The sequence below is a fragment of the Corvus kubaryi genome, unplaced genomic scaffold (assembly GCF_017639235.1).
Source record: "Corvus kubaryi isolate FWS band 111438036 unplaced genomic scaffold, C.kubaryi_AGA036_p1.0 74, whole genome shotgun sequence".
NCBI lineage: Eukaryota > Metazoa > Chordata > Aves > Passeriformes > Corvidae > Corvus > Corvus kubaryi.
The window spans coordinates 11,331,438-11,356,379 of record NW_024582061.1 but is presented as its reverse complement, the minus strand read 5'-3'; the positions used below and the strand labels follow the sequence as shown (position 1 = coordinate 11,356,379).

Genomic DNA, 24,942 nt, shown 5'->3' with positions numbered 1-24,942 from the left:
ATATACTCCAATATACTCAGTGGAAACACACATTTAAACCAGCTTAAACTGGCCAACAGGCTCTGGCTGGTTTTAGCTGTTTCAAAAAAGAAAAAGGATATTGAAGGTTTGAATAAAATTTGTTAAAAATCTTTTGCTACCATGGCATAATTCCAGTGACTTCACAAAACAAAGCATCCTAACAATTCTAAACACATTCAAGGTGTCTATAATTTTTTTGTAATTTGCTAGAAAAATACATGGCATTACGTATCTTATACATCAACAATGTAAAACAAAATCATTCAAGCTGGTTGATTTTTTCATCACAAAAAGATTATTATTGAAATCTGAATAGATTCAAAGTACATGAACCACAATTAGAAATCCTGTATTATACTCTAAACACCTGACTTACAGAACTTAAAATATCCTGATTCCTTCCAAGAAAACAAAATCATTGATAGTTTCATTAGTGTCTTGAAACACCAAAAGAGAAAAGGTTACACATGATTGTTTGGGGCTTTAACTCCCCTCCCACTCCACATTTTACCATGTTTTAGACTTTGTTCATATTTAACCTTACTTTGAATGCCTTAGCCTTAGAAGTACTTGATGTTGAACTAATTAAAACCTGTGTGTTTTAATAAAAAATTACTGATACGTGTTCTCAAATCCTAATTCTACTTTCATGAGGTTCTTTTGTTGGGAAATTTGTTATAGAGTTACTTCTTTGAAATTAATGGCAAACCTGACGCTTCTAAGTATCTACATTTATAATAACTGGACAACCAAATTAAGCTTTGAAGATTATTTTATTTACAAGTTTGAGGTAAGAAATTTAGGTTATGTAAATCAGCTATTTGAAATCCACAGTGTAATCCTCAAGTATAAGTCTTCCAACAAGTTTAAAACCACAGCAGAGAGGAAATGACACTACTTTTGTACTGTTAGAAAAAGAATACTCTATAGATAGTCCTTTAAAAATGAAAAAGAAAACAGGCAAAAGACATTTGCTTTCTTATAAAACTAAATAGTAAAAAGAACAAAAGAAGTCCCATTACCCGTGCTGGACTGACTCCAGTAGTGCTAGCAGTCAAGGTTTCCTGTTGTGAATCGATAATATTTTTAATCTTCAAATCCAAATCTTGTACAACTTCCTCTACTGCCTGACAGAAAGGATCCCCATTGCTTCGGCCTTTTATCAAATGCATCTTCACTGTTGACAGAATTCGCCCCCCTGCAATTCTGAAAATAGGCACAGGGTCATCTCCACATTAATCTTGGCAACACTTTAGTATACCTATTAATGCTGAACATAGCCAGTCTTCACTGTTAATCAGAGAGAACAGCTTTGATCTTTTAAATCAAACAGCAGTGGAGATGTATTGTACAACACAATAGTTTGCTAAAAAAAAAAAAAATTATTATAAGGAAAGGTAATGAATTCAGCATTTAGTAATACTCTGAGCTGCAACACAAACTAACTTCTCCTTAGAAGTTCAAAGAAAAGTACTTTCTTTAAACCTACATTTACAGTTTTGCTCATAAACTGTTAAGTGTAAACAAATTTTTTCACTCAAACATGCATTCCTGTTTAATGTCCAATTAGATTTTTGAGTCTTTTGTGCTTTGAGAAGGTGCTCCAAAATCCCAATCTTCTTTCAATTTTATTTAAATAGATAGTAATAGATAGTACTTTAATTAAGATTTTATGAAAGAGAGAATAAGCTCCTTTAGCTAAAAGCGTAACATTTTTTCCAGCCCCTAACCAGTATGTTTTACCATTGCTTGAGCAAAGAAAATAAAGCATTACAAGAACCACTCAGCCCTCCTATATTATAATGTATCTCTTCCCAACAGCTTTTTTTTCCTAAATTAGGTTTACAGTCCACACCAAAGCAGAAATTCAGCATCCTGATACGCTATTGGTACCCACAGAATAATTTTTAGATACATTTATGATGCTGCAAGTGACAGTTCTGTCAACACCCAAAAGCAATGGCTTCATTACTCCAGGTCACAGAGCCAAGAGTGACATGACTTATTTTTCAGCTTCCTCCATGCTTACTGGTTTCCTTCATGCTCCTGCCAGCTTGCCCTAAAAGGGTATCTTGCAAATGCAAATAAAGATGTTTTTTGTATACATTAAATTCTGAAGATAAATTTGAGAATTACAGTTTGGAGAACCTTCATCAAATGAATCTCTCCATGTCTACAATCATATAAATATAAAATAATTGGGCAGAACTAGATAAGAACAGGAGTTAAGTCAGACAAAAAATAGTTTGTTTATATTGTTTCCACTTTAAATACATGGAGGGAACTGAGCCAGGGACCTTACTGTTTTGGCTTATTCTGGGTGAACAAGACTCCTGTAAATAACTTGAAAAACCTGAAGTAAACATGCAACTATTTTTTGTGGGGTTTTTTTTGTTTGTTTGTTTGGGGGTTTTTTTATTGTCCTTTTTTGGGTTTTTATGTGTAAAACCCAAATATTTCCACGCAATTCTCAGCTTCAGCTTTTACAGACTAAAGATTATACAATTCACATTAGATTTTTCAGGCTTCATTAAACAGAAAAACTTATGCTTTGAAGAAATTTAAGAACAATGTATGCACTTGGCCAAAAGAAAAATCCCCATGTCAAGTCTCTCTGTAGACTTGATCCTGTAGACAGATGGGTCTGTTAAGACCCATCCAGATCTTGGAAAAGACAGTTTAAAGAAAAAAATTTAAAAATCTACTGTACCACTGCTCCAAATCCCACAATTCTATCTAACCACAAGAAAATAAAAAGTTCAAAGGGAGGGAAAAAAAAAAAAAATCCACTGCAAGTTGTCAAGAGGTAAGAGGAGAGCATTGTTGAAGAAGAGCTCTGTTTCAGAGATGCATATAGGAACTGTAGCCAAGTCTCCTGATACTTCTTGCCAGACTGATCTGTTTTCCTCAATCCTAACCTTACATTTTCCAAAATAATATCCTCAAACAAGAAAAGTATTGTATTAAATTAGGAGTATCTGTTCCATAAATACTGCACTGAACCTAGAACTGCAAGAAAAATGAGCAGGTGAAGGGATTGACTGAAATTCCCTGTGAAAACCAGGGTCACTTATTTCTATCTACAGGTATGTTGAACTTACATCTTTATCATTTGCACGTATTTAAGATATATACACATATGTATGCTGGAAGAAAAAATATTATTGTACAACTAGTGCTGGGTACTAGCACAGTTAATTAAGATAATTATACCCTTAATTTAAATGCTTCGCTCTGCATGTGACTCAATTACCTTATAGATTTTCACTGGGAAAAAATAACAAACTTTTGACAAAAACATTTTCATTTTCTATGTTTACTTTTTTGCCTTTATTGTCCAATGCCAACTAAAGATACTAGAAATAAAAGTTCATTTAATATCTTCTTCTCCCCATATTCCTTCTCCTTTTCCAGGAATGAGTTCCAGTCTCCTAACAGATATACAGAGTACTAACTGGAGCAAAGAAAAGTTTATTTACACTTCAACCAGAATTTATATCAACAGGCCAAGACATAAAATGCTGATTCAATGTGTGCAGATTAGTACTGAAATGCCCTGCTATAGCTTATGCCATTTTACACCAGAATATAACATAAGTTGTGTTGTGTCATTAGTCTTGCATATATATATGTTGAATATATACAATATATATTATAAATATTATGAATACATATAATATAATGTCATTAGTCTTGCACATATGTAATGTTGAATCTAGTTATTAGATCCATTTCTAGTGAGGTTCAAAAAGACTAACTAAAAGCATGATGATAAAAGTAAAATGTGGTAAAAAAGCACCTTGGAGTGTTTGGGATTTTGGGGGTTTGTTTGTTTTACAAAGATTGGCTTCACAAAGATTTACAAACCCTATTCCAGATTGTTCTGATATTACTCTTTTATAGATTTATTTTACTCAGAAGATCAGTTGAACTTAAACAAACTTTAAAATATCTGACATCGCACTAAAAAAATATTTATAGTAATAAAATAAAGTTGGAAACTGTTATCCACTTTGCAATTCCTAACAGCCAGAAGGACCACAAAGGTTTGTTTTAAATATGGAATTACATATGCAATATGCATCTCACGATAATTTTTACAGCAGCAAAAGTGAAGAATTTTTTCTCTTTTTAATTCTGAAACTGGAGCAAGAAAACTAGTTGAATTCAAGAATGAACCTGTTACGTTAAACAAAACAATGCCATTTGTCTAAGGCAATAGAGAACTGAAAAGACCTTGTCCCTTCTAGTCAGTGCTCCTGCTAAAAAGCTTTCTGGGACGTTTTATTCAGATCACAGGCTACTGATATGTGGTATTTTAGGATAAAGTGCTTCAGTATCACATCTATAGTCTTTTAAACTGCATTGAAGGAGGACTCTTACCAAATTCAGTCAGCAAATATAGTCACCAAATGCCACCATGACACATTGTAAAATAGCATTTTTTTTTTAAAAGCTAGTAATACGATTCTGTTCAGAGTCACATGCAGCATTTCTCTGTTCCAAATGTATGAACCAAAAGAAAAATCAACTAGAAAACCAAATTCTATCTTCATCTATGATAGAAATAACAAAAGGAAATTCATCCGTGTAATTGTAAATGGAAGAAAAACCCCAACACTTTAGAAACAACCATCTTCCACTGTCCGACAGAGGATGTTTGAACAGATGCCTGAGGTCAATAGTACAGTGGCACCCTTCCAATGAATGGATCCAGCAAAGTCCAAACATGACCATAAGCAAGAAAAGTCACAAATATTTTAGACCAACTGACAGAAGGAATGGCTTAACTTCTTCAGCTTTAACCAGCACTAAAACAAGCAGGATTCAGCTCACAAGTGTCTACATATAGATAAAATGAATCATATGAAAAGAATGCCTTCTTTGCACCACCGCTCCTAAAGAGAGTTTTAAAAGAACAGTACAATGTAAAACTCCACCTCTTACCCAGGCACTGGACAAATCATATCTTTTGTCACTGGTTTCTTCTACTAAAAATATTCACGGATCTTGTGCCCACTTGAATCCTTTTTGCCTTACATCATCCGAGGCCCAACCTGACCCATTTCTATCTAATTTTCCTTATCAAAACATCTTTTCTTATGTAGAAGTAACTAATTTATAAGACAATAATAGCATACCTTGTCTATTCTGTTCCTACTGAGATTGCCAAATTAACAAGCTTCTCTGCTTACCAAAAATCTAAATGACATCGGCAAGAGCTCTTCTTACAGAACTCAGGCCTTAGTGTGAAAAGTTAATACAATGCAGGGGCACTTTTATTTATTTTCTGGAAATACATCTTTTTTGGAAAAGACTAAAATAGCATGAACAAAGAAAAAAAAGTCAAGAACATGGACAATACTCAAAACCTGATAAAAAGCAGAACAGACTCCTAAAGTCTATTCCAGGAACAGAAAAGAATACATCAAAATTCTGTTACACTAAGTTCAACATTTTTATTCATTTATTTCAAGTTCAACAGAGGTAAAAAAAAGATGACAAATATATAGCTATCTGATTTAGGTAGTGGGAACAAGTGCCAGAAAAAAGATCACAAACACCCAGTGATCACAGGGTGGGAAGAGATCATGGCCTTTTTTCCTTGTTATGGATTTAAAAGATGTTTTAGAACTTGACAAAAACTGATCAGTTATCTAATTTTTTGGTTTAGAGCTATAGGAAGAGATTAGCAGTAACTCCATTCTCAAATACCAAGCAGCAAGATGTCAACTAGAACTTGATCTACCTGGGTAGAAGAGTGAGTCAAAATTAATCCAGGAAACAATACACTACAAATGCTTCTAACAGGGCAGTAACCGTGCCTTTAAAGCAAATCTAAAGTTTTATTTCTAATTATGTTATATGCATAAACTAATAAAAGTTAGCAGTTCATGTTAATTTAGATTTCAAGATTTCAACAATAAAATCGTATCAGTGAACTTATCTAGATTTTAAATACATCTGTAAAAAAAAACTATATCAAAGCACTCAGTACTCAAAAATTCAACCTCAAGCAATGGATGTATGATTATTAATCTAATTTCCTAAGAGATGTCAACATTAAGTGAAGACTCTTCCTTAAACCCTTTGGAGTTTCAGAGTTTATTATATCCATAACAAAAACACAGCAAAAAACCAATCCTGTTGCAGAGTATTTTTCTCATGTTGCTGCTGCTTTTGCTGTATGGGCAAAAATTTCTCTTTTAGCTTGGTGGAAGAAACTAGAGCGACTCTTCTTATTCTTCATCCCAAGCTTTGCTACCCAAGTCTGGTGACAAAGGTAGTATAAAAGTAAACAAGTAATCTTCCCAGAATAAGTCTTGATAAGCAGTCATTGAATCCCCTGTGATAAAGTTCTGAAAGGCAAAGGAGCTCAGGAAAGCCGTTATTAACTATAATATAAATGATATTATACTATAATAATATTATGAGCACAAGACAAGTCCATCACAATACTTAGGAAAATATGCAGAAATATCAGCAGACCAGCTTGGCTAAACAGTGAACTGATGACAGAGCTTGAAGGCAAAAGGGCTTCACACAGAATGGTGAAGAAGGGTCAGATCACAAACGATCTAGAAACATCACCCTAGAATTTAGGGATGTTTTCAGGAAAACCAAAGCTCACCTGGAGTTGAGAATTATAAGGAATGTCAAAGGAGCTTTACCTGCTGAACAAAGAAAATGAGGGATCTTTGCTGAAAGGCAGATTTTGCAACAGTGTGGACACAGATAAAACAGAAGTACTCTGTGCCTTCTTTGCCTCAGTCTTCACCAACATGGTCTCCTGGGCCTCTGATAAGAGCAATTTTTCAGAAAAGAACTGCCAGCAGTGGATAAAGATCAAATCAGGCTTCACTTGACAGTACTGATTACATTCAAGTACATTGAACCAAATGGACTGCATCCAAGAATCTTAACAGAACTGGCAAATACCCTCACATAAGACAACTTCCTATCATCTTTGAAAAGTCATGGTGACCAGGTGAGGTCCCCAACAAATGGCAAAAAGCAAATCATTGCAAAAAAAAAAAAAAAAAAAAAAAAAAGACCAGACGGACAGTTTGGGGGACCACAAGTTCAGCAGCCTCACTTTGTTCCTTAAGAAAATAATGCAAAGTCTTCTAAGAAAACATATCTGGGCATATGAAGGATTAGGTGGTGGCTGGTAACTATAAGCATGTATTTATCAAGTGTAAATTATACCTGACCAATCTGTTTTCCCCCTATAATTAAACTACTTGATTTGCAGACCAGGGGAGAATGGTGGGTGCCATTTAGCTTGGTTGTAGCAAGGCTTTCAACACTGTCAGAGAATACTCTCAACATACAAGTATTGATGCTACAGTCTGGAAGGATGGACAAAGAGAGGAGTTAACAACTGGTTGGATGACCACGCTCAGAAGGTAGCAAACATGTTGTAATAATGTAGTAACACAGGGGCCTATCCTGAAACCTGTTTTTTTTCTATTATCTTTGGCAGTGACTCTCTAAAAATACATGCTCATCAAGTTTGCAGATGACACCAAATTGGATGGAACAAGTCAATACGCTTGAGGGCAGAGCTGCCATGGAAAAATACCTAAACAGACAAGAGGAACGGGCTGACAGGAACCATATGAAATTCAACAAGACATGCAAAGTCTTGGAAAGGAATAACCCCTTGCAACGATACAGCCGGGGAGCAGCTCTGTGTAAAAAACCTGGGAGTCCTGGTGCATGTTCAGCAAGTGAGCCGTGAGCCAGGAGCATGCCTTGGCAGCAAAGAAGGCCTACAGTATCCTTGGCTGCATCAACAGTAGCGTAGCCAGTAGTCGGAGGAATGTGATTATCCCTCTCTAATCAGCACTCGTTGGACCAAATTTAGAATACTGTGTCCAGTTTTGGGCCCCCAGTCCAGGAAAGACACTGATAAACTGGAACAAGTTCAGCAGAGGACTGCCAAGCTGGTCAGGGAGACATGCCCTTTGAGAAGCAGCTAAGGGAACAGTTTGTTCAGTCCGCAGAAGAGAAGGCTTCAGGGGGGATTTACTAAACAGCTTTCCAATACCTACAGGGTGGCAACCAAGAAGATGGAGCCAGACTCCTCATGTTGACAGACAGTGAAAAAAGACAATAGGCATAAACTGAAACAAGAGAGGTCCCAACTAAATATAAGAAAAAAACCCACAACTTTTCACCATGAGGACAAAAGCAGTGGAATAGGTTGCCAAGAGGGAGATTAAAAACCTCCAAGGATGGAGACTGTACAAAGCTTCTCTGGATAAAGCCCTGATTAACCTGAGCTGACTCCATAATTGACCCTGCTTTGAGCAAGATGTTGGACCAAAAACTTTCTGATGTTCCTTCCAACCTGAATTATTCTATAATCCTAAATTTAAGCAATCCTATATACAATGTTTTGCATATGCTTGCACAACTTTCCAGCAACTTTAGACCACAAACCTCCAGGGCTGTGTGAACACAGTCCAATTAACTCAAAGATCCAGCACAATCCCAGACAGAGTCCAATGTGCTTTCTCTCCCCAAACACTACTGCACCCCGAGATGCAATTACAGCTTCTCAAAAGAAGCCCATAAGAAATAGCATTTTCCCTGTCGAGGGGAAGCTGAGAGCACTAATCCACACGATGAAGGCGAGCTATACGATGCTCCAGCAGGCTGCGGAGGCTGCAGGGGCCCGGGATGCAGAGCCGCTCCGAAGCGCTGCGCTCACTCCGATGGGGCGAGCTCGACTCGGCTCCAGCGTGAGCTGGGCGATGGTGACACCCAGTGGCCACTGCCTGCTCCGAGGGCAGCGCCCAACTGAGGGGAAAACATGCTGCCAACCTCCCAACTCTGCTACTCTACAGAATCGGTGGGGATTTTTAAACTGTATCTGTAAGTATACACACCCCACACACCTCCCCATACGAACCATCAAGCACAGTAACCAACACAACAAATGACCTTCCGTCATTCAGCTTTAAGTCACACGCATTTTTTTAACAAACTTGGGAAAAGTAACTTCCAGAAGTTCTCTTGGCCTAAAAGAAAAGGGTTTCCAGAATGATGGATTATCACTGCAGTTTCTCATTTATACCAACAGGAAAGAGTTTTCAGACCCTAAGGTGTATAATAATCATCTACTTCACTGACAAATATAACATTGATATGCTCCTTGTCAAGAAACAGGTGCAAAAATGAACATCGAAGTTCTCCATTTACTGTATAAACATTGTCTAAGTCTTGCATGTACATATCTATAAATAGTTTTAGCATTACAACTTTTATGGCACCTCCAAAAGTTAAGGAATATTCATGCTACTGATTCTTGACAGACTAGTGATTTCTTCTAGTCTTAGACATCTAGAGAGTGAGGAGAGGCAAACAATTTCAATACGCCAGAGATTTGTAAGAACATTCAGTCTTCAGTGACTACACCTTGAAATTACCAAAGTTCATTTTGTCTTTCCATTTCTCCTGCTATCAGGAGTGCCATATTTTTTGAACCAAACCATCAGTTTCATTAAATTTCCACTCTGACAGATTTCCCTTTGTCCATCTAATCTACTTCACTTTCTTAGTGAAGTAGCTCCTCACTAAAATAATTCACTTTCTTAGCTGAATGATGGGGAGATGAAAAAGACATTTTTGTTATTCTCCATAGGTTAGCAGATACTTGGTTAAGCAACATCTCCTATTAAGTTCAGAACATTCTTAAGCACTTCCCACCACTGTCCAAGATCTTCAATTTGGCTTCCAGATTCCCAAAGCAAAGGAATCAAGCAGATGAAGAAAGCCTCTTTTCAACACGTGTTCCACAATGACCCACCATTTATTTGGCTACTTTGTATTTTGTACAATTACAAGTTTCATAAGATCTCCACTGAAACAAAATCAAACCAAAATAACAGACTTATTGTTAAGTAAATAACAAAGTACAGCATTTTTCTTGTGGCATAGCCAATAGAGAGACCTGGTTAGGGCAGGTTGGCTAATCTTTGCATCAGAGAAACAGCAATGCTGCAGGACAGGTTGTCTAGTTTGCTCTTGGATTTCTCAGTGGGCTTCTACAGATGAAGCAAGTCAAGGTTCTGCTGCATTGCTGCCTTTTTCCCCTCTGGTCTTTAGTTTACAGCAGTAACAGAACTAGAGAAAATTTTTTTGCATAGAACTGCATCCTCTGGAACTCTCGACAACTGCCACATGACAGGTAGGACACAGAGACAGTCGTCATCCATGTGACATACCAAACACTTGAAAACATCTATAGATACATACATAAAAACCATATTTTACATTGTGAAGGTATAAAGCCCGTATGGAGTATGAGAGGTACTATAAACACCACAGTACAGCCACCTTCCACTCCTGATCAGCAAGACAAACAGTGATACTTAAATGCATACAGCCAACTTAATGCACATGCCAGTATCTGACATTAACAAGATTTATATCCCAAAACAAATGGAACAGCAGGTGCAGCAGGGAAAGCTACACAATAAATATCTGAATGCTAAAAAGCATTTCCAAGCTCTAGAGAATTTACCCAGTGAGAAACTGGTAACTCCCAGCAACTATCCAAATTTTCTCACATTTAGACATGCTCTCTTTTAGACAGAGGGGTAATTAACAAGAGATAGCATTTCATGTTACACTTTTCTGGACTGTATTTACCTGAAAAAGTGTTTTTTCCATACTAAAAAGTTCATCCACATAACTATTTTTCCATTTCTCATTTTTTATCAATATATAGTGCCAGATACAATTTAAACAATGAAAAAGAGCATATACTACATAAGTTGAGCTAATAGTTTTCTTTAATCACCAGCACAGACAGTATGTCTCTGGCATCCAGGATGTTGAAATGAAAGAACAAAGAAGCAGAATAAAAAAGACAAAACTGCAAAACAACTTCAGAAACATTTCCCGCTTCCAGCTTCAATGGAAACTGAACATTAACTTAAATAAAGCTTACTTATAACATTTCGTTTTCCACTGTGAGGATTAGATTCAATTTAAACTTAAAAAAAAAAAAATTCTTTAATATCAAGGACAGAACTATTACAGCTGATTTGCCAAAGATCTGTATGGAAAAATTACTGATTATAAATGAAAAAATTATTAACTTCTATGAAGCTTAAGAAAATAGCTCTTCCCTCAGTAATAATGCCAGCACTTACCAATTCAAACCCCTGTGTTACATTTACACTTCTCTAATTAATCACACATTTATAAGCCTGCCCAAAAGACTACCTTCAGTTCTTCCAAAATGTTCAAAATCAGTGACTCCACCAGAGCCTCCCTAAGAAATAATTCTTATGCCTCAGTTATGTAGCTAAAATGAAAGAAAGAAAGGGCTAAATAACCAACACTGTCATTTGTTAGCAGCAATAAAGACTCCTTTACATAAGGGTAAACAGAATATGACCAAAAGGAAGCAATTAACTAGCAAGAAGTAAAGCACATATCAGTTTATGTACTTACCAGACTTCACAAGGTGGAATTCTTTGTAACTTCATTTACAACCAGGCAAGTAACCAAACCACCATACATATGTAATTTGGTAAAATTGAATACAAAAAAACCCCTCCAAAAATTCATAAACTTACCCCAGTTGTTCTTCAATTGTATTTCCAAATAAGGTTTGATTTTTAAACATTTATCTTTAGTAAGTCAATTATTTAAATTTCTCTTGTTCCTCCTCATTGGAACACAAGCACAAGAAAAGGAGGTGCTCATCAAGACAAAAATGTAACAGAAAATCTATTACCTTGTATTTAAGATTTCACCAACAATTTCTTGCAGCTTGTCAATAAAATTAACAAAGCTGGAAAGCCCTTTTACATGGGCTCTTAAAGGATCATACAAAGAAGATGCAGAGTCTCTTCCTCCAAGTTCCATGGTCCGGATAAAAGATGTTGCCATCTATTAGGAGAAATATTCAGAAATATCAAACTGTAGACATTCATGAACTGTACACATGTTGAAAGTAAGTCTCTCCTACAGGTCTGCAAACTGTGCAACAGCTAGCTGATGGCAGAAATAACTTACCTGAAATCAAACAATGCCTCTTAATTGCAAGCTTTGTACATCTCACCATAAATATTTGCAAGATCAATACTTAAACAGTACAGTAATATTAAAAAAAGAACACAAGCCAAAGTAAAAATGACTCAGCTAGTTTGATATTTACATCAGCCTTTTGAAAGCTTAGGACAAAAAACTTACTAAAACAGGGTACAGAACTCTTTTATTGTTGTGGCTGTTTAAATGCTCCTGCTGGCCTCACAAAAACTATTTTCGTATTCAGAGGGCTGTCTGTGACCCAAGAACAATTTTAACATAAGCACGTAGAAGTTCACTTCAGCATTATAACAGTTTTCAGAGATGCAAATAATGTATACTCAAATCTTAGCAAAAATGATGACAGCTAAGGCTTCTGTCATTCTTCAAGTGTCCATATATTTTGATATGCTGCAAGACATTGAAAAGATCTGCCAAAAGTATACCTTGGAGTACAAAATTTTAAGGCAACAGGGTGAAAGTAAGGGTAACAATCCAATGCACTTGACACAGATGCAGTAACATTAAATCTACACATAAATTTTCATTTCAGACTACAGAGCTAAATCATAAAACTCTTAGGACAGGAAAGAGTAAAACTGGAATTACTCTAGCACATAAAGTAAACCTGCCAGTATTCCTGTCTTTGTGCTAAAGATTTCCTATGGATCAAGTACACAGTTCATAGGACCTTGCCTTCCCAATGGAAAATACTCCACTTTTCAAGATTTCTACAAGACACAGATGCCAGAAAAGATGCCTTCTTTACACGGTAAAGAAGTTTCCCCCTCTGGCAACTGTGAAGATGGTAAATCCAGTCCACACATGTACAGGTTTTTTATACAAAAACCAACAGAGCATTAGGAACTAAAATAATTAAACCTGAAAACAAGACTTCACAAATTTTCCATATTTATTCAACCATAAAAGTTTGAGAATGCAGCTGCTTCAGTGACTACATACCCATACTGTTTTTAACTTGGACTGCTGTTGTCTGTACTGAGGTTACACTGCACACAAAATTTAATGACTATTTTGAATATGAGGGACTACAGTGGTTCTGTGGACAAAGAATTCTTATTTACCTTATTTTGGCTATTTTTGAGATGGCTCTGTGCTGACAACAAGTATTGCAAGTGTAAATGCACCTCACATACCAAACCAGACTATTTAGCAACCAGGAGCACTGGACGTGGATGCTGTAGCTTTTTTAATTCCTACACAAAGGCATTGAGAAAGACTATGCCCCTGTCTGGTGGGGTTTTTGTCCAGCTCTGCCTCAGAGTAAAATGAGCTGGGATATCCCACATCAGTCTCAAAGAGAGAATTTCAAGACTGATCAAGCTGCAGGTGACATGAAAGTATCACCTTCCCCAAATTCTGAGTCAAATCTGAGAAAAAAAAAAAATGCAATAATGCCCTTACAAATTTTGGCTTCTGTTCTACTCTACATTTCAAAGGCAGGGTTTTTTCACCAGCTTGCTCTAAGAAAAGAAATTTCTACACAGAAATACTTTAGGTTCCAGATGTCCAAGGTTCGACAAACACATAAAAATGCTACTTTATTATTTAACCAAAATATTTACAGCACTTTAGAACTGAAACATGTTGTAATGCATAGTTAACAGCTTGGTTTTGTTAATGTTAATACCATACTGTTATATTGAATGAATTCAACCTCATTTCTATATTGGGTCAGGTTTTGGTAGGCACAGGAGACAGAGGGGTTGCTGCTGTGAGAAGCTGCTACAAGCTTTCCCTATGCCTGCTAGAGCCAATGCCAGGCACCTTCAAGACAGACCCACTGCTGGCCAAGGCTGAGCCCATCAGCAACCACGGTAGAGCCCCTGGGATAACGTATTTGTGAAAGAAAAAACAAACCAAAACCTGCCCAACAGCTGCTGAAGAGAAGAGTGAAAACAAGTGAGAGAAACAACTCTGCAGTCACCAAGGTCAGTGAAGACAGGGGGAAAGGTACCCCAGAAACCATAGCTGTGATTCCCCTGCAGCCTGTGGTGAAGACGATAGAGAGGCAGCTGTGCCTCTGCAGCCCATGGATGTCCACAAGAAAGCAGAGATGCACCTGCAGGCTGCGGAGGAGCCTATTCCACAGCCTCCATGCTGGAACAGGTGGATAGGAGGATATGACCTGCAGGAAGCCCGTGCTGCAGCAGGCTCCTGGCAGGACCTGTGGATCTGTGGAGAGAGGAACTCCTGCTGAAGTAGGTTTGTTGGCAGGCCTTGGGAGCCTGTAGGGGCTTCATGCTAGAGCAGTCAGTTCCTGAAGCACTGCACACCTTGGAAGGGACCCACAGTGGAGCAGTTTGCAATGAAATGCAGCCCACGGGAAGAAGTTTGCAGAGGACTGTCTCCGATGGGAAGGAGCCCATGCTGGAGCAGGGAAAGAGTCTGAGCAGCCCTACCCTTACAGAGGAAGGTGCAGCAGAGAAAGTGTGTGGTGATCTGAGTGCAACCCTGGCTCCCCATCCCCAAGCTACTGTGGGACAGGGGATAGAACAAATCAGGAGTAAAGTTAAGTCCAGGAAGAAGGGAGGAATGGGTGAAAGGTGTTTTAAGAATGGGTTTTATTTCTCATTACTCAAGCTTGATTTGATTGGCAAAAAACTAAATTAATTTTTCCTAAGTCATGTCTGTTTTGCCTGCGACAATACTGTTGAGCAAACTTCCCCCATCTTTATCTGGGCCCATGATAATTTTGTTATATTTTCTCCCCTCTGACCAGCTGTGGAAGTGAGTGATAGAATGGCTTTGGTGGGCATCTGGGCAGGGTTAACCCAGTACAATTGCTTTTAGAGGTATTTGGTAAGCAGAAACATCTTCCTTCTTTTGCCTATTTTATTTTATATGCAAACTCACAACCTCACTTGACACGATTAACCACGATTTCAAGATTTTAGAAGCAGTAGTAAAAGCCTATCTTATATTCAGGTTTAAGACAGCAAACCTTTTCAGGACTTCAGTCACTGTTTTGGATGAATAGTCTCGATGTCTTTTTTCCAAAATCCCATTTTAGAACTCCAGATGTATACACACACAGACTATTTTTTCTGTCCATCTTGAGATCTCATGACCAAACAAGCACCCATTTTTTCCCAGAGAATCTATTGTCTTTTTAGCTTTAAAATGATGTCCATGGTGCTATTTGACTTGGCTTGCAAACATCAGTGTTGAATATTAGATTAAAGCCACATTCTCTGTTTAGAGAGCTACTTCATTGACCTCCAAGAAGTTTCATTTGACACACATACCAGGAAAATGGACATTTTTCTCTCCTGTGAGGCATGTTTCAGGTTAGTGAAGGCTTCTCTACCAAGTCCTCTGTCAGGAACATTTAGAATATGAGCCAATGCCAGATCATCCTTAGAATTCACCAAAAGGCTTAAATATGAACAGACAGACTTCTTTGCCAGGATTGTCACCTGCATGGGAAAAACATCACACAAATTGGTAAACCCATTGCTAAATTATGTTCCACTTTATTTTAAAGTTAATTAGATATGTACTGATATAATTTTTGGAAGAGTAAGAATTCACCTTGCATCAACTCAAAATGCTACTTTATGCATGAGGGTTCTGGAAGTCTTGATGAAAACAAACATGATAAATAAGTTAGAATTGTACATATGGTACTTGAATATTCATAAGGTGTTTGAGGGTTGGATCTCTAGTCATTAAAATTGGTTGTAAATATCTATTTAGAAACCTCCTCACAGACATTCCATGTAAGAATTAAACCATGTAAGAATTTGCCATTAACTTCCAAAAGACTAAGATTTTAAACTACTTGCCAGCTCTGCCACAGATTCAGTAATTTTTTTCTCTTGGCATACAGGGGATTTCAATCAAAGAAACTCCACTGACTGAGTTTGGACAAATTGTGACCCAACCCCACCCATACAACCAAAATATAATATTGTAATCACTAATATTGCAGCACTGTTCTAAACCCTGTGAGAACAAAAGTCCCAGAACAGAAGAATTTGCAGTTTTGCCACAAACAAAGGAAAAAAAAAAAAAAAAAAAAGGCCATTAACAAAAGAACATATAACAAGAAAACTTTTATCTGCTATGGAATATCTTCTTATACCACAGAATGTATACAACAAGATGTAGTAACAAAATCAAACATGTACCACTGACAGGCTGCAAAAACAGTCCTCAGAAAAGGAAAAAAGAACGAAGAATATTTTTACTGCACAAGTCAGAGCAGCAAGAAAGCCATTGTGGTAGTGGTAGAAGTGCTATTTAGGGGGAGAACCTCAGTTCAGAACATATCTTCTTGTTCAGAAATATTCTGTGTTATACCCAAATATTGATTTGAAATTGCCATTTATTAAGAGAAAAGCGAGTTTGGAAATGACTAAAGCTCCAGCATTTCAAACGCTGTTAGAGAACATTCAGAGATCCTTATTTTGGTGGTTGAAAGGGTAAAGGGAAAGAATCAACCCTTCTAGAGAGTCCTTAAGTCCTCTATTGGGACAGTCAAGCCTTGTTTACTTTGCTACAGCTACCAATACAGTGGCTATTCAGATTTCATCCATATGAAAGATTACTTCACTTATTTAATGCTTAGTCCAGACAATGTTTGAGTGATGGTGTACTTGCAGAAAAATTTATCCTACATCAAGTGTCTGCCATTCTGGACTGTCTTCCAGAACAGAAACTTCAGCACAGAGCCCCATACACACCTACAATATACTCAAGAGATACAAAGTTTGAATATGAAGGGTTTATTTTTTTTTAACCCAGCCACAACTGAGTAACAACAATCGGAAAATAAAACTATGTTATATTTCATCTTTTCAATAGATACAGAACATTACAAGAGACAAAAATAATTTTTACCTTCATATGCTCCTGGCCCTGACTGTTGATTTGTGTAGGAGTAGAAAGAACAGAACCATTATTTTCTTGTGCATTCAATACACCAGAAATAAATTCCAACAGTTGAACCTTTAATAAAAAGATCAGAATAAACTTAAATATGCAGATGACTAGAAAACAAAAATGGTTTTAAAACCTGGTGTAAACCTACCTCTCTGCCACTTTGCTAGTGTTTGAGGTTAGCACAGCCCTTAAAACCTACTTTTAGTTTTACTCTTTAAAAGTAGAACTGTTCAGTTCTGTCTAGTAGAACTGAACACCTAGAGAAATGAGGTGTAAGATTCAAATTAACTTAGAAATTATTTCAAACAGTTATGTTATACACTTGCACTAAAAGCCTCTGCTTATGCTCTGGAGAACATTTAATATGTTATGCCAAGCTTAGAAAGAGCTCATTAACTGACCCAGGTTCCCTGTCTTTCCCATGAAAAGGGGGAGGAAAAGAAAAACACATTAAAATCCCCAGACTAACAAAAGACCTGCAATAAGCTACAACAGAGCTGTGACTGAGTGGGAGAACTGGAACTTCTAAAAACAAAATTTAACATGCAAATACATGTATTGTACAGAAGTTTTTGTTTAAAAAGCATGGTATTTTCAGAATGGTAATCATTAAAAATATTTTGGCTGCATATCAACATACAACCAAAACTCCATGACATGTTAATTACTAAGCTTTGTTCCAGTTTTATTAAATCTCTACAGGTTATTTTCCAATTCAATTTATGGCAAGGAGTGATTTATTCATCAGTTGAATCAGAGTTGTGGGACTGCACTATCCAGCAGAATAACAGAGAGAAATAATTTTTGAGTGAATTTAAGATTTCTTAACATTTAGTAATTTAAACTCAAGGGCTTCCCCAAAAGAAAAGAAAAGTAACTTCTGAATAACCCAGAGCTCCTGCATATAATCAGAAGTGTCATAAATCCATAACTGGAACAAAAAAAATGTCAAAACAATATAAGAGGTCAAACAAACATAATACTTACAGGAGATATGCTTTCATCTTCAGGTAAAAGTCCAAGACTAGAGCACTTTTGACATATGTCGATTAAATCGAACATATTGCTTCTTGCTAAGAAGGCATGATAGGCTTTTTTCACGTCAGCATAATTTTCAGGTTCTTTCATGTTTTCATATGATAATCCTAGTTTGTCATGTAATAAATACTTCCAAGTTTCCAACACATCACTAAGTGATACTGTGAAGTCTCCATGGTGCTAACAGAACCAAAATAAGCAAAAAAATATTATGTTCCATATTCAGCATAGCTTTGAAAATAAATTTAAAACAAGCTTCATATATATTTGAAAATCTATTATAATTTAAATTTATCTCAAAGTCTTACTTATAGTTGAAGTTCTTCTATTGCTTTGCATTTACAGTTAATTCTGTTGTATTCTGTCAGTATTTGCTCTTGATCTTTAAAATACCAGGCATGTATATCAAACTTTACTCATGACAAAATACTCTGAGTGTTGCATGACTGCTTCTTGGATAAAGTTCTTCATTTGCAGAAATAGTTTTCAGCATGGCAGGCATTTACTTCCCAAAGGCAGAAAATATGGTTCCCTTACCTTGCTTCAAGCAGTGAACTGGGAAAACATATGTCAACTAAAAAAAAGCTTTTCTTTCTTATTTTAATAGTTATACTTTAGCCTAACATTGACAGTGTTGCTACATAGTTCTAATAAATACATTAAAGCCATGCACACCCCTCTGTTACTAGTACTATAACTAACATTGACTATACAGTGTAGACTACACTCATCCCCTCAAAATTATTAGATTATGTTCTGTGTGCCCCTCTTCCTTCTCCTCCAACTACTTGCTCTTACCACTGTCTCTTTCACTACTTGACTCCTCACTTTTGTCCACACCCTGCTCTTCAAACTGAGTACCACTCCCCATTTCCTGCTGGATAACTTCTGTCCACACTACTGGTATCGAAAGCATTCCCCAATGTACGGAAGCAAAAAAAAAAAAAAAAAAAAAAAAGTTGTAATTTACCATGAAACAAGATATAAATGCCCTGTGACCAAGTAACAAGCCTTGCTTTGCACTGTCCATAATGGCAGATGGCTCCTGTCTAGAGCAAGGATTTAATTCTGCTTCATGACATTTCCACATTAAGCAAATTACTTATAGACACCATTAGCAACAGAACACAACATGAAATAAGAAAACATGAGAAATTCTAATAATTTAAGTTATTCCAGCCCAAATTATGCCTCCTTTGGTTTCTAGCATATTTAGTACAACTTCCTCAATAGACCTCATTAAATACACAATTCCAAAATCTTGGAAGTCAACTATTTTGATATTGTGTAGGCAAAGAACTACAAGTGAAAATTGAAGAACACTCACACATATTAGCTTCAGAGCACTCTTTTGCCTTTTAATTTGTGCATGGGTTATTATAAATCAGCACTGTGAGCTTACATGTTATTCCACATATCACCAGAACATTTTTTCTGAAAAGCACCTGATTTTCATTTCAGGCCCTCAAAAAATTAAACATATATTCATATTATAACCTAATTTAAACAGATCAAAGCAGCAGTAGATGGGGGGAAAAAAAAAAGTTGTTTTCTCACTTTATTTTGAATCAAAATCCTTCAGGATACCAAGTTAAAGTACAACTTCATAAGGTATCTAATAAATCAAAACCTTTCCTCACCAGATCAAGGGCCTGCAGAGATTAGCAAAGTTTATATTAGTGCTGCAAAAATATTTTAAATCCAAATACTGCATTCCAGATATTAACCTTTGTGATCAGGCATTCACTGTGATGGCATATTCCATTACTTACACAGTCAATTTGTCAAGTCTCTGGTTTTAAAATTAACTTTAAAAATACTATGGTGTTTTGCAGTAAGCATTTGTCTAATAGCTTAATAGCTTAAGGAAGTTCAAAAAGTCACATGTTTCCATTCTATTATAAGCAGAACAAGCATTTCATTTCATAGGAATAGAATCAATAAGGTATTATAAAGCATCTTTACTTCCTGGTAGTGCAGTATATTAAGTTTCCTTGGGACTCTTGTCTTAGAATGTCTGAAATCCAGTACCAATATTCCATGCTTAAAGACACCATTTTTCACTATTTTGTAGGTATTGCAGGTTTTCTAGTGCTAGCTACACAGCAAATAAATTTCTATTTTGACGGCAAATTATTTTAAAAATCAGAAAGTTGTGCATTTCAGCATCAACATGTTGGCTTCCACCTTCCCCAAACAAATGCTCATAAACCCTTTCTGGAATATGGTGTAAAAGACTGCTCTGCTTAACCACCAACCCTGCATTGGGTCTAGTTCTGGTCTTTTCAGGCACAGTCCTAGACTGCAGTATTGTTTTCTGGCTTTGTCCTTGAGTTGGGCAATTCTGCACTCTTGTCACCCCTAGTCCTGCTCAGCCTTCGTTGTTTGCCTACAATCTCACACAGCAGAGGAGTTCCTAAAGTGTGGTACATAAAGCACACTGAAGTTGGATAATGCAGCATTTTCAGTAAGTTTCACATTGTGTTGATAGTGCTGTGTACAGACTGAGAAACTGGTTCATGTGAACACAAGTGTGTGGACATCTGATAGTTGTTCAGTTGCAATGTGCAGAAACAGTGAAGTTACAGGCTGATAGCCCAAGCTTAGAGAAATGATAATAGTATAAAATAGTAATAAATAAAATGACAATAAATAAAATGAACCCCTTTTTCTTTGGGTGGGTGAGGGGGGCTGTCAAAGGAAGAAGTACCAGGGCCCAAGAGAGCAGAGGTATACTCTGCTTAAGGAGGACTAGAGAGCTAATGTAGGTATGGGTCAGTAGAACAGTAGCTGCAACAGCAGAATCACAGCATAAGCAAAGTAAAAATTTTACTCATCCAAACAACAAACCAGCACATTTCTAAAGTGTTTTATCAATTATAGTGATAATAAAAACACAAGATTGAAAATTTAGAACCCTGCTGGTTAAAAACACACAAACCAAAAACCCCCACACATCCTATCCTTGCTCCCTCTTCTACCCCTCAAAACAGACACCTGCAACGCTACAAAGAGACGGGTGTGAGGGAGAAGTCCTATTGACAAGCTAGGGAAGAAGCATCAAGACTGAAGTAGCAAGAGTTTTAACACAGTTAAAACAACTCCAGTTGAGCAAAACAAAAATACATGAAACTAACTTATAGTTACTTTTTGATTATATAGTGTACAGGAAAGACAGTAGAACAGCCTCAGTATATAATTTTGTTTAAAAAGAAATCCAGGGAAATTATTATTACTCCAAACTTTTTTCTAAAGAGCCTGTCCATGGAGGAGAAGGCTACTCAGCACTGCTGAGACCACATTTAAGTACTGTGTCCAGTTCTAGGTTTCCTCAGTATGAGGGAGCCACACTGACAGGAGTCAAAAAAAGTTCACGTTATCATCCACAATGATGATTAAGGAACAGGAGCACCTCACATATGAGGAAAGGCTGAGAAAGCTGGGGCTGTTTAGTCCAGAGAAAAGAATGCTCAGGGAAGATCTCCTCAATGCATACAAATATCTGAATGGAGGGGGCAAAGAGGATGGAGCCAGGCTCTTTCCCAAGGTGCCCCATAGTAGGATCAGAGGCAATGGGCACAAACTGAAACACACACAGAAGGCTCCCTCTGAACATCAGGAAATACTTTATTACTTCGAGGATGCCTGAGTACTGGCACAGGTTGTGCAGAAAGGTTATTGATTCTCCATCCCCAGAGACAATTTGAAGACACCTGAACATGGTCCTGGGCAACTGGCACTGCCAGGTTGCCCTATTTGAGGGAGGCTGGATAAGATGACCTCCAGAGGTCCCTTCCAACTTCAACCCTTCTGTGATTCTGTGAAAAATTAATCATGCTGAAGAACAGCCAAGACATCTCTTAGTAGCATAATTACAACCTACTACAACCAATATGTCATATAAAATTGGTACAAAGTTAGTTAGGAGTGCCTCATTACCAAAAGGGAGACAGATAGAAGAATTTAAGGGAATAACACTAAAAAACAACTCTGCATTTTTCTTCATTTGCCAGCATGGAAACAGGACAATTTGGGAAAACATTTTAAAAAATACAAGACACTGAACAGAAGATAATATTCTTCAGACAGCATACAAAATGCACTCATGGAAGCACAGAATAGAACTAAACCACACACCAAAACTCCTTTTATGGAGAACCAGAAATACACAAATACAAATTTCTAAAGAGAAAATATATTTCTAAAATCAACAATGAAGCACTTTTTCCTCCAGTATCAAAGCTTTCATTCTAGAAGAGATTTAAAACACATTTAAGACAAGTCTGACAACTTAAACATGCAGATTCTGGAAAAATAATTGTTTTATACACTTCAGTTTCCCATCCCACTAGCTAAAACAACCATAGCCTGAAAATGACAGGTAATTATTTGACCTGATAACTCATCTTCTACCCCTTCTGATCCCCAGGTGCAAACCGTCAATGCAATTACTCTTAGCTGAACATCTTGAAAACTGTCACTCCTATTTCAAACCTTGAGGAAGGTTCTTCTTGTTGAAAATGTTCCTAGATTCTAGATCTATACTAATCAATCTAAGTAAAAGGTATTTGCTTCCATCACAGACCTTATGCCACTTGTCTTTAAGTCACATGGCCACAACTGTGCTACAAACCAAAGTATTTTCAAAGGCATTGAAAGGATAGAATTTTTTTTCATTCATCCCTGATATTTGATCCATGTTTATCACATTGTTTGCTACCCTTACTCTGGTGAAATTTAAGATTAATTTATTATAAAGCTTTCAAACTTTTCTGGAGTTCTCCAAAAAGCTTTGTTATTTTTCATTTCCACTGCAGATACAGGTAACAGTTAAAACACCAAATCCATTAAAATTGTCCAGGCTTCTAAAGAAAGAGAAAAGTATTTTGGTTGTTTGTGATAGGTCCGATGTGTCGGGTTTTTCTCAATACAGCCACTCAATAGCCTGTTAACAAAATTATTTTTATTGCAGTAATTGACTTCATTGTAATAGATTTCTATTCTACAAGTGTTATGTTGACAATATAGAATTATTGTATTTAAATCAGAGACCTAACAAGGGACATGCCTACAGCTGTAATACTCTGCATCGTAGTTTGAAGTTTCAGTGCTGAACAAAATAAACCAGACATATTTTGCTTTAACACTGTGAACTTCAAAATGGATAAAATCTAAAGAAATTGTGCTTCAGAGGAAGCACATGCAAATGCTAAAATAGTTTTAATCCACATATGCAAGCCAAGGTTTGTCTTATTAGACCAACTAGTATAATCAGAAAAAAACAAATCAGGTTTTTGAACACTTATTCTTTCTTCAGATCTGAAAAAAAAGCTAAATATTTTGAAACTAAATTAATTGAAAGTAACTTCTATAATTTTTCTTAGATCATCTCTGAAAGAAAAGAATTTCTAGGAGAGAGGAATATTTTCTGGAGGAGAAAAAAAAAAAAAGGAGAAAGTAGAATAAATTAATTGCCTCTAATGGAAGGGAAAAACTTACTATAAGGAAAACAGGGAGCAATGAACCATAACCTTTCCATGTCCAAATTTTGGCATACAACAGGACAACACATTATAGGTCCCAGAGCTGGCTTTGGAAAACTGTCTGTAGTTTTCCCTTCAGAATCACAACAAACATGACAGACAGTGACCACCTCCATATGTAGTTTTGCACCATTGTCTTTTATCAGTTCTCCAAGAGTTAATTTTGATGCACACTAATTTTCTCATTTTACCTACACAGCTATTGTGAGGACACCAGGACCCTGGCTGGAATTTACTACATTCTATGAAGTACAAATGGAGTATCTTGGGATTCTAGTATCCTTGCTGTAATGTTTCTGACAGTGGGGGATGACTTAATCAGTTTTATATTTAATGTTTAGACAAGAGACACCCCCAGTCTGCACATTTTACACTACAACATTTTTTCTGATGCACAAACTGAAGGTTTTCTGTTTGTTTGGGTTTTTTACTGGCTTAGGGATTTCACTTTGATGTGGTTCTTTCATTTCTGGTATGTTTGTTGATTTGGTATGTTTGCTTTAGTTTTCTTAAACTAAAGCTTTGTACTACACGTTTGATTCACTATGCAACATTTGACTAAGTCTTCCAACAACAGTCATTTGTTTTCATCAATAATTAAGTTAATTGACCCAAAAAGATACCTTTAGGTCACTAAAACAAATATTGCAAGAGTTCTTGTTCAACGAGACACAGGCAAAGGCCTGATTGTATATTGCAACTGTTTCTGGTATGTTTCAGACATCCTCCAGCTCTGACAAGCCATAGCGCTTCTTTCAGAGACACTTTAGAGTTGTACCTCCCCTTCACCATTTGACAGACACTTCATGTACTCACACGGAGAAAGTCATAATTCCTGCTGGTACTGGGTACACACTCACAACTTATATGTACATATACAGATCTTCACCTGGCAAGTGTCAGGAAAAGCAGCAGCCAAGAATGGACTGTGGCAAATATGACTCAGGCAGACTATACCAACTCAGTTTTATACTCATGTTCTTCTCGTGTCATTCCAAAACATTTTCGGAGCACTCAGAAAAAAAGATGCACCCCAAATGTCCTAGTTCTCCCACCCTGATCTACAACACAAAAGAAACACTGGATGGAAATAAACAGAAGTTACGTGATCAGCAGAAATACACTAGTGTTTAATATTTGGAGCTTAAACATACATGTAAAGCACTTCCATACTCCCACCTGTCTTGCAGTTCCTTTTTCGAAGCCCTGATTCAATAGTGCACTTAATCATATTAATTTTCTTGCCTTGCTGCAGCTGGCCCTCAGACACACCTTATTTTAACACACAGCAAGGAAGTGACCAAAACAGCCATTTCAAGTTGGTGCCTAAGCACTAAGTGTAGCAAGGTAACCAAGTCTGAGATGTACCAAGAACACACTG

The 24,942-nt window shown here is 36.8% G+C and overlaps 1 protein-coding gene across 3 annotated transcripts in view; it reads right to left on the bottom strand.

Annotated features, from left to right (window-relative positions):
• LOC121675397 (PARP1 binding protein) overlaps positions 1–24,942 on the bottom strand; it is a 41,760-nt gene that overhangs the window by 15,464 nt on the left and 1,354 nt on the right. For all 3 annotated transcript variants that reach the window (XM_042050843.1, XM_042050845.1, XM_042050844.1), the window contains exons 3-7: positions 17,968–18,198; positions 16,939–17,046; positions 15,342–15,512; positions 11,780–11,934; positions 1,044–1,227 (exon numbers count right to left, since the gene is read on the bottom strand). In XM_042050843.1, coding sequence (XP_041906777.1) covers positions 1,044–1,227; positions 11,780–11,934; positions 15,342–15,512; positions 16,939–17,046; positions 17,968–18,198 — 849 coding nt within the window. The remainder of the gene's footprint in view (positions 1–1,043; positions 1,228–11,779; positions 11,935–15,341; positions 15,513–16,938; positions 17,047–17,967; positions 18,199–24,942) is intronic.